This window comes from Canis lupus, chromosome 22 (assembly GCF_003254725.2).
Source record: "Canis lupus dingo isolate Sandy chromosome 22, ASM325472v2, whole genome shotgun sequence".
NCBI classification, from domain to species: Eukaryota; Metazoa; Chordata; class Mammalia; order Carnivora; family Canidae; genus Canis; species Canis lupus.
The window spans coordinates 9,599,158-9,617,385 of record NC_064264.1 but is presented as its reverse complement, the minus strand read 5'-3'; the positions used below and the strand labels follow the sequence as shown (position 1 = coordinate 9,617,385).

General features: G+C 36.5%; 1 protein-coding gene across 6 annotated transcripts in view; it reads right to left on the bottom strand.

Annotated features, from left to right (window-relative positions):
* ELF1 (E74 like ETS transcription factor 1) overlaps positions 1-18,228 on the bottom strand; it is a 106,262-nt gene that overhangs the window by 17,106 nt on the left and 70,928 nt on the right. For all 6 annotated transcript variants that reach the window (XM_025478142.3, XM_035704350.2, XM_035704349.2 and 3 more), the window contains exons 3-4: positions 8,359-8,539; positions 101-208 (exon numbers count right to left, since the gene is read on the bottom strand). In XM_025478142.3, coding sequence (XP_025333927.1) covers positions 101-208; positions 8,359-8,539 — 289 coding nt within the window. The remainder of the gene's footprint in view (positions 1-100; positions 209-8,358; positions 8,540-18,228) is intronic.

Sequence of the window (18,228 nt, the reverse complement as noted above, 5' to 3'; positions counted from 1 at the left end):
GACACAAAACATATGAAACATGATCTTTCGTCTCTTGATGTTTGCCATCTAACCTTTCAAAGTATATTAATACAAACAATCATAGCACATGACCACTCACTTATTCGTTTTTCATCCAGCATAGGGCCAGGAGAATCCATATTGAGGAGTGCCTCAGCAGCCTCGATAGTTTCAATTGTTTCATCCCCATTAGGACAGGATGCTTCAACTATATGAAGAAAACATGAGTTAGCTACAAGACCTCTGTTGCTCAAAAACACACAGATTTTGATCTCTTGAACTAGGATACATCACTTAATACTTGGGTTTACATACATACTTTGTATCAACAGATAAAATCTATACGGAATATGACTATTAATTTTTTTTTTTTAGGTAGATTCCACACCAGCAGAGAGTCCAGTGTGGGACTTGAACTCACAACCCTGAGATCAAGACTGGGACAGTTACCCAAATGAGCTACCCAGGCTTCTTTCCCTCTACCCCTCCCCCCTGCTCATGATCTCTCTAGCATAAATAAATTATTATAAATAATAATTATATGCCACTCGGGGGGGGGCACCTGTGTGGCAGTCGGTTAAGCATCCAACTCTTGGTTTTGGCTCAGGTCATGATCTCAGAGTCTCGAGATCGAGAGCTCTGCATCAGGCTCAGAGCTCAGTGTGGGGGTGGGGGGGATGTCCTGCTTTTTTCTTTCTCCCCCTGCCCCTCCCAACTCTTGCACATGCACTCTCTTTCACATAAATAAATCTTAAAAAAAAAAACAAAAAACAAAACTTAGGCCTCTGGGGTGCATGGCTGGCTCGGCTGGTATAGCATGTTAACTTTTGACCTCAGGGTTGTGTGTTCAAATCCCATGGTGGGTGTAGAACTTACTTAAAAAAATGAAAATTACAAAAATTTTAAAAATAAAAACTTAAGCCTGTTATTAAAATCTTGTTAATTTAAGGCTTAGTAAAAAGCATATTCCTCCTATGTCAAGGCTTTGAAATTCTCTGAATTGAGGAATACTACTAAAAGTAAATTTCTAAAAAATCAAATAAGGCATAGATAACTCAATAATTATCATCTTTTAAATATTTATATATTTATTTACATAAGCAAGTTTTACAAAACATTTCAAAGTCTGCTGGGTAGACGAAAATGATAAAATTAGTTTATATAATAATTTAGTTGCCTACTGCTTAAGAAAAAAAACGAATTTCAAACCACTTATTTGTCAAGCTTTTCCTTTTTTTTTTTTTTAAGATTTTATTTATTTATTCACGAGAGACACATAGAGAAAGGCAGAGACATAGGCAGAGGGAGAAGCAGGCTCCTCGTAGGGAGCCCGATGTGGGACTCCATCCCAGGACGTGGGGATCATGCCCTGCGCCAAAGGCAGATGCTCAACTGCTGAGCCACCCAGGCATTCCTGTCAAGGTTTTCCTAATAAAAAAAATTAAAAATATACACATATTTTCAGAATAATAAGTGGGCTTTTCTGGCATCTTCCATAAGTGACATTCAGTTATTTTTTTAGTATAATTTTAAATACATAGGTTTTAACATAATTGATGTTCTTCAGTCCTTTGCAGTTGTAATTCTTAATGATCCTCTAAATGTCCCATCTACAGCCACTGGGAACTAAAGCTGGGGCCTGGGTCTTTTAGACATGACTTGAATAATTTTTGATAGCTTCATGCCTCCTGGGATGATAAGATGTTGCAGGCTATTCTTGTACATTTCCTGCCCCAAACTTAACGAAACGAATAGTTTCTCCTAGCTACCCTGGGATCCTTAGTGGAAAATACAGTTAGAGACAATGACCTGTACACTACTTTGAGGAGTTTTAAATATACTCATTATTTTGAAGAATTTTAAACATTTTCAAACATAAACAGAATAATACACTGAACTACAGTGTATTTATCACCCAGCTTTAAGAATTATTGACTCATGGCCTATCCCATTTTATCTATATGCACACCTCTTCCTCAATATTTTATTATAAATTCTAAACATCCTAATATTTAAGTAGTAAAACTTTTACAATGTCTCTCTAAAAGCTAAGGGCTCTGTTTTGAAAACATAAACATGGGATGCCTGTGTAGCTCAGAGGTTGAGGGTCTGCCTTTGGCTCAGGGCGTGATCCTGAATTCCCAGGATTGAGTCCCACATCAGGCTCCTTGCATGGAGCCTGCTTCTCCTCCCTCTGCCTGTGTCTCTGCCTTTCTTTATGTCTCAAATAAATAAATAAATAAATAAATAAATAAATAAATAATCTTAAAAAAAAAAAGAAACAAACATAAACATAATACTACCATCAAGCATTTAAAAACATCAGTATTTCCTTAATATCAAATAGCATACAAATGTCCAACTGTCCGAAATATAAATGGCAGGTGGCAGGGGGAGGGTTGATAGTTTTTGTTTGAATCAAGTTTCAAACAAGGTGCAAATGAATGACACATTTCTTAAGTTTCTTTTCATTTCTATGTCCCCCCTCCATCTTTTTTCCTTGCAATCAATGAAGAAGTTATTAGGCTGCTTGTCTTGTAGATTCCCCACAATCTAGATTTTGCTGATTCTCCTCCCTTTGTATAGTTTAAATGTTTTTCTGTATCTTCTTTAAATTGGTAGTCAGTTCTGAAGGCTCAAACAAATTCCACTGAAATTTTAGGGGGAAGGCTATTTTTAATATGTGATGATTAGCTGGAATAACATTATAAAGAGAATAATAATCTAGTTATTTAATAATCTCATTTAATAATCTAGTTACTCAGTGATATAATTCAAATAGGAAAAGGAAAATAAATGTTTGCTTCTTAATCATATTTGTTAGTTTTCAAAAATAGTTATTAACATCATTTATTGGTGACCATTTTTATGTGCGTATATCATTATGAGATCACTGGGTGGTACAGTCAGTTCAACATTTGACTCTTGGATTCAGCTCAGGTCAAGATCTTGGGATCATGGGATCAAACCCTGAGTCAGGCTCCTCGCTTGGCGCAGAGTCAGCCTGGGTTTCTCTCTCCCTTTCCCTCTATCACTCTCTCTGCTCTCTCTCTCTCTCTCTAAAATAAATGAATTTTATAAATAAAAAATAAACAGATCTACTTTAATCCATTAGTTACTGTCCTCATTAATGTTTAAGTTGTCCCATGTTTGACTAAAAAATATTTTGTCTTTGTCCTTTTAAAGAAAACAGATCATGAGTTCATACTAATATTTGCAATTCAAATTTAGCACTATAAAATTTATTTCTAGAATTATATATTTATACCATGTAATTATGTAGACTCTATAGGATTATAGAATTTTTATTTAACGTTGTAATTTAACATTTGTATATCTAGTTTTACTCTATAAATCTTGGCTTCTTAGGACATTAACATCATTATTTGTTTCATTTTACCCTAACATCTCTCTCATATGTACACACTCACACAAGTTGTAATTACTGGAAACAATTTAAGATTTCTTAGCAGCTTTATTTTTATTTTTTGCCTTTTAGGCTATTTCCTGTTAGGAAATGCATAGCCTTAAAAATAACTTTAGAGGCGCCAGGATGGCTCAGTCAGTTAAGTGTCCAACTCTTAATTTCAGCTCAGATCATGATCTCAGGGTTGTGAGACTGAGCCCCAAGTCAGAATCCATGCTGGGTGTGAAACCTGCTTAAGATTCTCAATCCTCTCCTTTTGCCCCTCCCCCGCTCATTTTCATATAAATAAATAAATAAATAAATAAATAAATAAATAAATAAATATTTTTAAAAGATCACTTTAAGTAATTCTTCTTTTTATGGTTATGCCACTCCTCAATTACAATAATGTAATTAGGCTCATTTGTTTTAGTGTGCTTCAATTTTTAGAGATTGCTAATTTTTCCTCTTTTGGACCTAGTGTTGTTTTATCATTATGTTAAATGTTTACTAGGTTCCAAAGTTAAAATGACATAACAAAGTGTATTTAGAAAATCTACCTTTCATCCCTGTCCCTTCCTTTTCCCTGTAAAAAACCATTTTTATTAGTTTTGTGATTTATCTTCTATATTTATAAAAGAGATATATCTTTTATATTTATCTTTATATTTTTAAAATATAAGCAAAGACACATTATTTATATCTTTTCTATCTTAAATAAAAGTAATATACTATTTATGCTACCTGACCTTTGCCTTTTTTAACTTATTATACAGTAGAAATCATTTCACAGCCATATATACAGAAATCATGTCACCTTTTGTATTTAAAAAATATGAGGCAAGTTAAATATGTTTAGTATCATTGTTAGTTTGTAAAATTTTATTTCATTCAGCTTCATTTGCTTAAATTGAGAAAAGCAAAATAAATGGGTAAGTCCTACATAAAACAGGAAAGAAAACCAAAAAAATACATCTGCCTTTTAAAGACATAAAGAAAATGTTAGCCTTTCATTAAATGGATGCCAAAAATTTCTTTTGGCAATAGTAAACCCACAAGCTTTTAATATGTGCATTTTAAAACTTCTTTGTAAAAAAGAAAAAAACATTAAAGAAATTTTTTTAATTAAAAAAACATTAGCTGTGACCTAGCAACTAGTTAAAATCTATTTACACCAAGGACAGAAAGCATAGATACTATAATAATTTAGGGAATAATTAATTAAATATATTTTATATTATTATAAATTACTAAAAATTGCATTTGATCTTATAAAAACAGACAAGAATACATATGAAAGAGACCTAATAGTATTATTTAAAAGATAATATTTAATAATGAGGGGCATCTGGGTGGTTCAATCGGTTAAGTGTCTGCCTTCAACTCAGGTCATGATCCCAGGGTCCTGGGATGGAGCCCCTGCATCAGGCTCTCTGCTCAGCAAGGAGTCTACTTCTCCCTCTTCCTCTGCCCCTGCCTCTGCTCCTCCTCTCTCTCTCAACACACAAGCTCTCTCTAACAAATAAAATCTTTAAAAAAACACTATTAGGGATCCCTGGGTGGCTCAGCGGTTTAGCGCCTGCCTTTGGCCCAGGGTGTGATCCTGGAGTCCTGGAATCAAGTCCCACGTCAGGCTCCTGGCATGGAGCCTGCTTCTCTCCCTCTGCCTGTGTCTCTGCCTCTCTCTCTCTTTCTCTCTAGGTCTATCATGAATAAATAAATAAAATCTTAAAAAAAAAACACTATTAAACAAGACTTACTAATGAATACAGTCATTATGGTTACCTTCTATTTGAGAAAATATAATTTGCACCACCTCCGTTAATTTTACTTTTAGATCTTCAAAGATTGGCAATGGAAGAAGAATCTCCACATACAAAGAACTCGTGGTCAAATCATTTTAAAAAATTGTTAACACCATAACCTTTTTCAAAATGAAACCTTATGTGGAACTCCAACATATAGATAAAAGTGGTATTTTACCATTATACAGGTTCAAATATACATCAAACTTGATATGAGATCAACCGATGATAAAAATGAAAGTGTTTTGATGAACATGAAAATCTGAAATCAGGGCATACAGATGACACAGTCTAACAGAAGCCTCAAATCCATAAAAATAATTCAATCTTTCTATCACTGAAGATTTCAAACAAAATAAAAATTATGGAACATAGTATAAGGAATTCTTACACATCCATTCTCAGCATTAACCATTATCAACACATGGTTAATCTTCTTTCATTTATACTCCAGTTACTGCCCCAAGGTCCCCTTGCACACACCCCACACCCACTCCCCAGATTATTTTGAAGGAATCTAAGACATCATATTTTATCTAAATATTTTAGCGTATGTATGGCATGTTATTGTCATACCTAAAAATACTAATAATAATTCCTTAATATCGGGATGCCTGGGTGGCTCAGCAGGTTGAGCATCTGCCTTTCACTCAGGGCGTGGTCCTGGAGTCCTGGGATCGAGTCCCACATCCAGCTCCCTGCATGGAGCCTGCTTCTCCCTCTGCCTCTCTCTCTGTGTCTCTCAGGAATAAATAAATAAAATCTTTTTAAAAAATTCCTTAATATAAAAAAAAAATTCCTTAATATCATCTGAAGTGCAACCTAGGACTCACATGTACAGTTTATAAACTCTTCTTTCCCTATCTCTTTCTTCCCCAGTAGTTTCTGAGAAACACAACATTCTTCCTTCTCTCACTCTGAACTTAGGAGGGCTACAAGGTTCTTCACTTTCTTATGACATTGCTCAAACAAGGATGAAAGAGTTAAAGGCTCAGGTTGGGAAATAAGAAAGGGGAGGGAGAATATGCAAATAGCAAATCTGGTTTTCAAGATACAGCTTGTTGTCCAGACCCGTTCAATACCAGTTCTACTTTCCAGGAAGGAAGGGGCCTGTTTGTATCTTGCCATCAGTTATCTTTAAGTCCAAGCCCAAGAGAATGAAACACTGAAAGAAGCAATTCTTTCTCCTAAAGATCTAAGATCTGCTTTCCTAAGTCTCAATTCCTTCTCTGAGGACCACGCTGATGACTAAAACCAGGAATAAACACGCCTTTAGGGGAGACTCTCATTCCCAACCTACAGAGACAGCATAGCCTTACATTAAGGCATCAAGAAGTTGTGACAAAATATACTGCAAAAAACCCACTAGCGGGGATCCCTGGGTGGCTCAGCGGTTTGGCGCCTGCCTTTGGCCCAGGGCGCGATCCTGGAGTCCCGGGATCGAGTCCCACGTCGGGCTCCCAGTATGGAGCCTGCTTCTCCCTCTGCCTTCCTCTGTCTCTCTGCCTCTCTCTATATATATATCATAAATAAATAAATCTTTAAAAAAAAACAACAACCTACTAGCTACACAAAGGATATATGCACAGTGATGATCATTCTGTTATACAAAACACACGATCTGCCACCAGTAATGAATGGAAACGTCTCATCGATCAATCTAATTCCCTAATTGATAAGGAAAAATCTGCTAAGTCTAGATTTATCAAAATACTTTCATTTGGGTTCCTCTAAACAAAAAATGTGAATACAGGAGAACAGGCTTTGTAAAAAACAGAGGACAATACAAAAACTAAGTGTTGTTTGTCAACGTTATCAGTGGGGACTCAGTCACATGATACGTGATCTTACGCAAGTCATTTCATTTAACCTCTCTTCTTTTTCTGTTCTGAGAATTAAATGAGATAATGAACTTTTAGAAATCTACTATGTTAATATGATGCGCTTAGAAGGAGACAGTGCCGTTTTGTGGTATTCTTGCTCAAAAGGCATTATTTCAGTCCACTCATGAGTGAATATCACACAAATAAAATTAAGGGACATAATATAATGTACTCCTCGAAAGTGTCAATGTGCCTGAGGGACAAAGAGAGCCAGAGGAACTGTTATAGACTGGAAGAGACTAAGAAGAAATAACTAAATATAGAGTAAGACGGTAGATAGGATACTGAAACAGAAAAAGGACATTAGTTTGAAATGGTTGGCATACAAATAAAGTGTAGATTTAGTTAATAACATTATGGCTATGTTAATTTCCTATTCTTCTTAAATTTAAGAATAAATATTCAAATAACCTTTGCTTCTCAATAAGTAATTTTCTCAAATACCTCCAACACCTCTGGCCAAGATAAATGAATGTAAATGTATAAAAATTCAAATCCAGGGGATCCCCGGGTGGCTCAGTTGTTCAGCGCCTGCCTTTAGCCCAGGACCTGGTCCTGGAGTCCCGGGATCAAGTCCCATGTCGGGCTCCTGGCATGGAGCCTGCTTCTCCCTCTGCCTGTGTCTGTCTCTGCCCCTCTCTCTCTCTCAATCTCTCTCTTTCTCTCTATGTCTGTCATGAATAAATAAAATCTTTAAAAAAAATTCAAATCCATGTACCAATTCCTAAAACTGATGAAAAAGCATTACCACTATCTCACACTTACACAGTGAACTCTTCACGTTTCAAATATGTTACTAGTTCTGACTGAACCAGAAGAGAAATCTTCTTTAAACCCTAGTACCTTATCCTACATTTGGGTCATGGCCTCCTATTTTGCCTCCTGTGACAGCAGTAAAGAAGAACATTCCTATGTTGTTCCCTACAAACAACTTTTCATTGTTAACAAGAATACAGAGTGTGGCATATAAAAAGTGCTCAGTGAATACCTGACGAATTCAGTTGGTCTGGTTCTTCTTACATATCTATTTTGTCACATTCAACTCAGTACATTTAGGAAAGAGGGAAGGGAGGTGAGAAAGCACTATGAAACACAGGTGGATGAGAGAAAATATAATTTCCTTCTCCCTGAAGGGCTCTAGCCTCTGTAGATGATGGAGTCACTTGAAACCCAGTTAGGGACTTCTTATGTCCCCAAAATCACAGGGCAAGGATACTGCCCAAAATTGTGCTGAGGTAAGGTGCTGCTGGAGGCGCACACACACCTGTAAGCGTGATGTCGTCGTCATCATCATCTATGATCTCTTCTTCAGCGACATCCAGGGAGCTCTCAGTAATCATGTCATTGGGCTCTTCCACACAGGCTAGACCTGCGTAACTATTGAGAATGTCAGCACCAGGAACATGTTCCACAATTACAGCAGGAAAAATAGCTGGGTCACCAAGCTGTGGGAGGTGAGTGGAAAAAAGGATTAACAAAATGTTTGCTTTTGTTAAATACAACCAAAAAATATTTTATACTGGACATCAGTTTAGTTTTTATATCATTGGCTAGTTAAATCTTGACAATCTTTCTGAGCTGCAAATAATACATATCTATTAAGACAAAATAAAATTTTATTATCAATATTGGGTCTTGACTATAGGATTTCCACTGGAAAATCCTATAAAAGCATATTTTTAAACCACATTAAATTTTAAAAACCCCTAATATCACTAATTCATATAAAGTGGCACACGGATGAAATATACAATTAAATAAAATCTCAACGAAAGTTTGACAGGAACCACATAAGTTTAATAAGTGTTACATTGTCACTGGCACACAGGCTGGGTTCAACAATAGCTTTTGACTCAAATGGAAAAATTATCTTTCATTTTCTATCTCTTAATATGATCATGAAATGTTTGATATCTATCACTATCTTTCTATATTATTATTTTTATTTCTTCTGATTTGACAGTGGTAGACACTCCTCCTTTAACCCTAAATGATCCAGTGTATATTTCCTAACATGTTTGTAGCACTGTACAATGTTAAATGGTTAACATAACCATTAAACCTTTTAAAAGGTTAAATGTTACTTCTTTCATAAGGATTTAACTACTTCAATTAAACGTTAAGATATGGGGATCCCTGGGTGGCGCAGCGGTTTGGCGCCTGCCTTTGGCCCAGGGCGCGATCCTGGAGACCCGGGATCGAATCCCACATCGGGCTCCCGGTGCATGGAGCCTGCTTCTCCCTCTGCCTGTGTCTCTGCCTCTCTCTCTCTCTCTCTCTCTGTGACTGTCATAAATAAATAAAAATAAAAAAAACATTAAGATATGGGTGCTAAACATACTATCTGTGTTTTCAAGAATCCTATGCTCTGAAATTTATGATTAAGAACCCTAGAATAGGGACGCCCAAGTGGCTTAGTGGTTGAGTGCCTGCCTTTGGCTGGGGGTGTGATCCCGGATTCCTGGGTTCGAGTCCCACATCAGGCTTCCTGCATGGAGCCTGCTTCTCCCTCAGCCTGTGTCTCTGCCTCTTTCTCTGTCTCTCATGAATAAATAAATAAAATCTTAAAAAAAAAAGAGAACCCTAGAACATATTTTGATCATTTTATTTCAAAATGTTTCTTCCTAATTCAGAAAAGAGGAAGTTAGAAGTAAGTGTCTCTCCAAATCCTAAGTTTTAAAACAGAAAATAGGAGGTTCACACACTGCACTGTAAAACACACACACAAGAGAAAGTACATAAAATGGCAAAGTATAGTCATTTGGCTTTCCTTTTCTCTTTTTTAAGAAGCGAATGCTGCACATGCAATCCATCCTAGAAGGAACATGCGCTTGTTGAAACACTTCTTTCTTAAGAGCTCAAGGTTAAGCTCCTAATCTTCTAATGAGGCCGAGCCCAGAACTGAGTTAATTTTTACGTGATTTCATTTTATGTGCAACAACTCTATGTACCAGGTAAGAACAGGGCTTATCACCTCCATCCATTGGCAGATGAAGAATCAGATTAAGAAATTTACCTAAGGTCGCCCACGAAGTCAGAGACAAAGGCATGTCAAAGCAATTCCCAGGAGCAGTCCTCAACCCAGATGAAACCAAAGTTTTACTTCCTAACCAAATCTATGTGGCTCCTGAAATTTGGGGTAGCTGAGTGTTAAGGTTTTGAGTATTACAAGGGATATCTCCAAAATTTTATCTAAATCTACGTAGTTGTCGAGTTTCAAATAACTACAGATATTTGTTACTACTTTCTTCCTTGTTGTATTCTACTTACCAGTTAGTGAATTGGAGAAATGATGACTCTATTTCCTAGAATGTATAGGTCTCAAGAACATGGTTTTGTAGAACACTAATCCATGCTACTTGTACATCAGTGTCCCTCCCCAGAGGCATCCCCTGCTACCAGTTTCTTTGTTCCATAACAGACAGTCTATGTATAACCAAGTCTATTTCAATTTACTTTAATTACTTTTAATTTCACTTCAAAGATTGATAACTTTTATTCAGTTTATTAAGGAAAATGTTAGGCACAACAGTAGAGCAAGACCATTAGTTTCCTTTGAAGCGAAAAGCTTAATAATTAAGAATGAAAAGGAAGGGGGGGGGAGAAAAAAAGGGAAACAAAAAGAATGAAAAGGGACACACGGTTCTGCGGTTTAGAAGGCAGCAACACGTAAACTCAAAAGATTGTGAACCATGACAGCTTGGGCATTCTCCAATCCTACTGTCATTTTCCTCACTTTAAATCAAAGAAGAGGGGATCCCTGGGTGGCTCAGCGGTTTGGCGCCTGCCTTCAGCCCAGGGAGCCCAGGGCGTGATCCTGGAGTTCTGGGATCAAGTCCCACGTCAGGCTCCCTGCGTGGAGCCTGCTTCTCCCTCTGCGTGGAGCCTGCTTCTCCCTCTGCCTGTGTCTCTGCCTCCCTCTCTCTCTGTTTCTCTCATGAATAAATAATAAAATAAAATCTTTCAAAATAAATAAATCAAAGAAGAGCATGAGCTGATCCTAAGGGCACTTCCAGGTTTTGTTTTCTTAAGATATTTTAGGCATATATTAAGGCATGGATGCCAAAACTAAGTATATAATGTTACGATAGAAGAGATGCATCCTTTAAAAAAAAAAAGATTTTATTTATTTATTCTTAAGAGAGAGAGAGAGAGGCAGAGGGAGAAGCAGGCTCCCCATGGAGCAGGGAGTCTGATGTAGGGCTCCACCTCAGGACCCTGGGATCATGACCAGAGCCAAAGGTAGACACCTAGCCACTTAGCCACCCAGGCACCCCTAGAAGACATTCATTCATTTGGACTAAATGGCTGGGGTGGGGGGTGGTTACCATGCACAACAGCCACCTGCTTGTTGCCTCTGCTAGCACTATTAACTCCCTTCATTGGCACTTAACATGCACCAGGTACTCTGCTCACTGCTTTTTATGAATTACCACCTTATTTAATCATCTCAAAAGCCTATGAGAGAGATACATTGGATTATCTGTTTTCTACATGGGAAAACACTAGCTCGAGGGGAAGGGAAATAATTTACCACAAAGCATTCAGCTAGTAGGTGGTAGGACCTTAAATGAAACAGACTCCAAGGTCTCTGCTCTTTCTCCGTACACTATTATAGCCTTAAACATGGAGCCCTTTTGTTTTACTGGCATATTTATTTGGCTGTGCGAAACGAAACCAAACCAAACCAAAACAACACAACACACAAAAACCAGAAAAAGTAAGGAGCTGTGCTGTGTTTCAGGTATGACTTTCTATATCATCGTTTGCAGGGATTCTCCAATCTGAGTCTATTATGAACTTCATCATGGGCACAGACAGGGACTTCCCAGGATTACTCCTGACTTAGCCATACTGTCTTTCTCTAGGGTACTCGCTCCTTTCATGAAAAGCATGGGCCACTCTTTTCTGAATATCCCATGAAATGCAGATGTATATACAAAGTTGTTTCTCTCTAATTTCTCTAGGGTGCTACTAAATCATATACAGCAAACAGACCAACACTAAATGTCAGGTAACAGGCCTGAATCTATATATATAAAATGCATCCAGGAAACCCCGTGGGTGACTGAAAAGAATCTCCCCCTATGTTACCATAAATGGACGGAATATACTCCAGAAACTCTAGTTCCTGGTCTGGGCTCATGATAAATTCCAGCCTTTTATACGGATTGACTAGCAACTAACTGGCTCAAGTCTGAGTTACCAGGAACCTAAAAATTTTATAGCCACACATTCTAAGATTCCTGATAGAGAAATGGTTCCCAACCTCTTAAATGAAGGTATGGCAAAATTTCAAATATTAAATGTTTCCTATATTTAATTTTAAAAATGAATAAAATACTGAGACTTGTATTAGTTCGCTAGGGCTGGTGTAACAAAGCATCACAGACTGCGCAGCTTTAATAACAGAAATTTGTTGTCTCAGAATTCTGGAAGCTGGAAATCTGAAATCGAGGTGTTGGCAAGGTCACTCCTTCTGAGGGCTATCAGGGAGGGATCTGTTCCTGACTCTCTCCTTGGCTTGTAGACAACTGTCTTTATGTTCACATGGTATTCTTCCCTGTGTCTGCGTCCAAATTTTCTCTTCTTGTAAGGACACTGATCATATTGAATCAGAGATCAGATCCCTCCCCGAGGGAGTAATTCAACTCATAATAGGATCCAATTTAATTTAGTTTTAAGCCTATCATTTGATGGTTGGCTCCATCTACCCAAAACAATGGCAATTAAGATGATATATTCTTGTTACTTATTTCTAAATTGGGGTTAGTCATTATTCTTCAAATGTTTCTTTGCTGAAGACCACCAAATCTTTTCCACCTGTTTTCCCCACATCATTTCACCCAGAACCTTTCCCAAGTTTTATTTAAGAGATGAACTTCAGGAGCACCTTGGTGGCTCAATAGGTTCAGGGTCTGTCTTCATCTCAGTTCATGATCCCAGAGTCCTGGGATGGAGCCCCACACATCAGGTTTCCTACTTGGCAGGGAAGCCTGTTTCTTTCTCTCCCTTTGCCCCTCCCCCCACCCTGCTCAAGCTCACACCGTCTCTCAAATAATTAAAAAAAAAAAAAAAAAAGATGAACTTTAGGAAGATCACAGCTATTCACAAAATGGCCATATTCCTCATAGCCAGCAATAAGAGCTGTTATCTCCTTTTAAGAAATGAAGGGGTCAACACTTTGTTAATGTGCTAACAAAAATACTGTTTCATTTGGTTGGCTATGTTAAAAAAAAAAAACCTCCAAATATCTCTAAAACCTTTGTTTATTTAAATAATCATCTTCTCCTCACTTTTAGCTGAATCAGAGAATCCCAGTTTACCAATGATTGTCAACAGTGATCCTATGCTGGGAAACACCTAAAAATATCAATACTTGACCCTACATGGAAGCAAACGATCAGAACATCTGGGGACGTGACCAGGGCATGTTTATTAAAGTTCCTTGGGTGGTTCTAACGCGCATGCAGGGTTTAGAACCACTACTCTAAAGAATTACAAAATTCAAAACTGCAGTCCTTGAACTGAGTTAACCTGATTCACATCAATGTCTGAAATATTAGTAATCCAAAAAAAACCAAAGCTATATTACTTTTATTATTACATCTTTTGGCACTTGCAGACTATTTTCCCATTTGTTTTTGTAACAGAACCAAAATAAATCACAAAATGATGGGTAGGAAAAGAATGGAAGACTTCTTGGGATTACAATCTGTCAAAGATCAGAGTTTTCAAAGCCTCACTTTTTATAAGCAAATTAAGCAGTAGTGATTAGCTTTCAACTGATGTATAACTTTACTGAGGGTCTTAATGACTCGAGAGAGAAAAATATATACCAGCTTTCCTTTCTATTAATTTCAGATAAATTTAACACACGTATTGAAAGCAAAACTTAACAATTTTTTTTTTTTTAGCAGATATAAAAAAAATCAAACCAAATTCTGGCATGAAAGAGAGTTCCCAAATTTCAACACTTTCTACTACACAGTTGCCATTTGTTGTGGTTGGTGACATATGTGGCAATACCATAAAATTAAAAAGAGAAGGAAAGTGGCCTATCTGTAAACAGCAATGTATGTTGCTACACTCACTAGGGTATACCTCAATCTCACTATATGAGTATACCACAACCCAAGGTCCTAAGACGGTATTTAAGGAAGTATGGACCATTATTCCAACTATATGGTAAGTTTATTCAACAGGTCTTTGGTTATAAAAAAAAAAAAAACAAAAGAACTTGCAAATAACTTGTTTACCAAGTTTGCCTGACAGCATAGCTCAATCTAGTAACATGGTTGTGAAACATTCTGCCAAGATCCTCTATGAAATAGTTGAAAATGAAATATGTATCAAATGTTTTCCTGAAAGAAAGGCAAGTTAAAAACAGTCTTTAAAAACTTCCCAATGCAGACATTCATTTTTTAAGATAGATGCAAAATGAGCACATTTTTAAGTATTTACACTATCACTTTGTCACAAGACAAGGCAAAACCAAGAGTGGGCGGGGTGGGGCGTCCCTTTTCCCATAATCTTCAGTAGCATCCCCACCCAAAGGCCACTCCAAGAAACTTAACACGCTAAACATAGTTCACTTGCTAAGAAAATGAGTCTTTGAAACCAATTCCCATGTCTTTTTTTTCTGATCAGAATACTGCCCCCAAAGCCTCATCCTACAAAGGCACTGCTGTGAAACTATTTCTTTCACCTTTGACTTAAAAAAACAAAACACAAAACCAAAAACCCAACAACACCTCAGTCTATCAAGGACACGATCAGATATTTCCTATGCAGCAAATGCACTAAAAATACCCCTGGTGAAAATAGGATGTAATAGTAAGTGCTTGAGCTCTAGAATTAGAATGACCCTGATTACGGTCAGACTGCACCATGCCCTGGGTGTCTGAACTCCAACAAAATTTTCAGCCTCTCTAGGCTTCCATGTTTGTGTCTACCTAAAATGAGAATAACTTCCAGAATTGTTGTAAGAATTCAATGACATGCAAATAGATCACCTGTTCTGCATGGCATATAGTAACCATTCAATAAAACAATTTGGTGATATAGTGCCTCAATATTTGACTTAGATAGAAATAAACACTCTTAAAATTTGGCTTACTACTTATATACATATACCAGATCATCACATTGTACACTTAAATAATGTTATATATAAGTTACATCTCAATAAAACTGGGGGGGGGGGGACTTCTAATCTTACATTTGACAGACATGTTTTTTTGGTTGTTGTTGTTGTTTTTAATTAAGAATAGTCCTTCCAGAAAAGCAGTGAACACAACTCAACCATCTAGTCTCAGCAACAACTGTTTAACAGCTTCCAGAAAAAGCAAAACCTGAAACATAATCAATTTTGTGACAATTCATCAAGCTGTACACTTATGACTTGTGCATATTTTATATTTATGCAATATTTCAATAAAAAAGTCTAAAAGTAGAGGTAAATCTGATGGGAGATACAGAACTTAAAAAGGAGACTATTACGGTATAAGCCATAATAAAATTAAAGGGAACATCTAGGTGGATTTACACACATAAACTTAAGGTGACGAGTGAACAAAATGAATTAAAATTCCTAAAAAAAAAAAAAATAAATAAATAAATAAAAAATAATAATATTCCTTTAAACAAGCTCCCATGGTGCATTTTTGAAAAACTGTTTAGGGGAATAGATTAATACACACATACATTTGTATGCCAAGAGTATTAAATATTATTGTCCCTTTTCCATTTAGTTCCCTTCCCTAATAACTACCACTGTTTCCAGTTTTCAAAATACATTTTGAATGATCTCAGGAATTGATGTATTACATAAAATAAGCCGGATTGTGCAATAAATCTCTGAGGCTCAGAACAAAGTTTTTTGTGAAGGCTTCTTCACAACCAAATTCTCCTCATACTTTAAAAAACCTGTCATTAAAACAGCTTCATTATCTGCAAATGAGAATACTTCTGTTGACCAATTCAAGCTCTCTTTACATGAGCTTATCCATCTTTAGTCTAAAAGAAAATGAAAGAGAGCTTCAGCAAACAAGCAGAAAAGGCTATGGAGCTGTAGTACATACTGCCTAGCACGTTTGTCTAACTTCTGAAAAATAGCTTTCCGGACTAAAAATGTAGTACGTGAATCTAGTTTTTAAAAATTTTAATATGTAAATGTATTTGGGAGAAAGTGAGAATCCTACTTATGTATAACTGCTATAAAAGACGATTTACTTAATATTCTTCTAGATTCTCTTTTTCCTTCGAGGTTCTTTTTCCTCTTTTATGTCTTTCCCAGCATAATGGATAAGAGCTTGGGCTTTCTCAAATCCTCAACTCAACCCCAGTGCAGGTGCTGTTGCATTCTACAGTAGTGTTTCTGGGCAACATTCATCTCCTCATTCAACCTCCCCGAGATTTCTCCTTACAAAGGCTCTCCTTATTCATAAGATGAGGATAACAATAGTGGCCACACAGTACAGGGTTATGGCGAGGATTGAAAGAAAATATGCGAGAGCACTCTCTTTGTGAAGACTGTGTATCCTCGGCAGCTGTCCTAACTTGGGCTCGAATAATAAATACTCTCCTCCTTTCTTCTAGAAATTCTAAAAGGTCTGTTTCATTTTGTGTTGACACATCTCTAGAGAAAATATTCTGCACTCGTAAGAATAACTAAAAATAAAATAATCAGAAAGAAACAGAAGGAGTAAAACATTTTTAAGTCAACTGTATCCAGGTGTGCCACACTCAACCAAAACCAGTTGAAAACCAGGTCACTTAAAATAGACTCTTTAAAAGTTGAAGGAACAAAAATGTGTACTTTAAAAAGAAAATCTAGAGAAACAGAGGTATTGAGGTTGACTTTCTAGTCTGTAGAATCACCTGTCCTTCCTCTATAAATTACAGGTAAAATGCTTTAGCTCATGCTCAGAGTCTCATTGTAAAAATCTCATATGGCTTTCTAGACACCATTGTGGGGCCTGCCTCCTCCCCCCAAGTATGTAAAGAAAAGTTAATTATCAAGTCAGAGAAAAGAAGGAATCTCACAACTAGAGATAGTTTTCCTCTTTTGAGGAGTAGCCTTTGGATAAACTTCTATGAATTATTTTTTTTAAAACCAACATCATATAATTTAATAAAATCAAAATTTTTTAAAAAGAAAAAATGCATATTGCCCACAGGACCTGGCAAAGGTAAGAGACAATAAATATCGCTCTTATATTTAAACAAACTACCCATTTGGGGATTAACCTATCGTTCATGTGTCCACACATACTTTGCCAGGTTTTGGTATCAGTGTTATGTTGGTTTTGTAAAAACGAATTAGGAAACTTCTCTCTCTGAACTGAAACTATTTAAACTATTCATTAAAGTTTAAAATAACATCCATGAAACTCTTTGGACCTACCAGTTTTATGCATGTGAGGATTATTCCTGGCAATCTCTTTGGATTTTTTTTTGTTACTAGTGCATTTTCATTTTAAACAAAACACCAAATATTCATTACTGCCATTCTAAAAACTTTGAAATACTTCAATGCACTACCTCAAGTGATATATCAAATCCCCATAGACTTGTGCAATTATCTCTTAACAGAAATATAAACAAAGTACTGTCAAAATTAATTTGTAAAGATGGACTCCCGGGTGGCTCAGTGGTTTAAGCACGTCTGCCTTCGGCTCAGGGTGTGATTCCAGTGTTCTGGGATCAAGTCCCACATCGGGCTCCCTGCATGGAGCCTGCTTCTCCCTTTGCTTCTCTCTTTCTATGTCTCTCTCATGAATAAATAAATAAAATATTTAAAAAAATAATTTGTAAAGAAACGAACAGCTAATAAGACCAACTATCCACTGATACTCTAAAACAATGTTATTAAATCAGAATTGGGACCCAAATATCCTTAGTAAATAGGATAGGTTATTTTGAACAGTACCCTGGGTGCCTTTGCAACTCTGCCCTAGGAATCTATTACAAGATTCTAAAATAGTTATTCTAGTTATAATATTCTTCAATAGGAAAAGGAAATAGTATCTCTATAACAGAATGATTTGTAGGAATTAAAGTGTATGTGGAAAAAATACTATCAACCATAAAGGGTTCTACGAAATGTTAGGAAATATTTTTACACTTGACT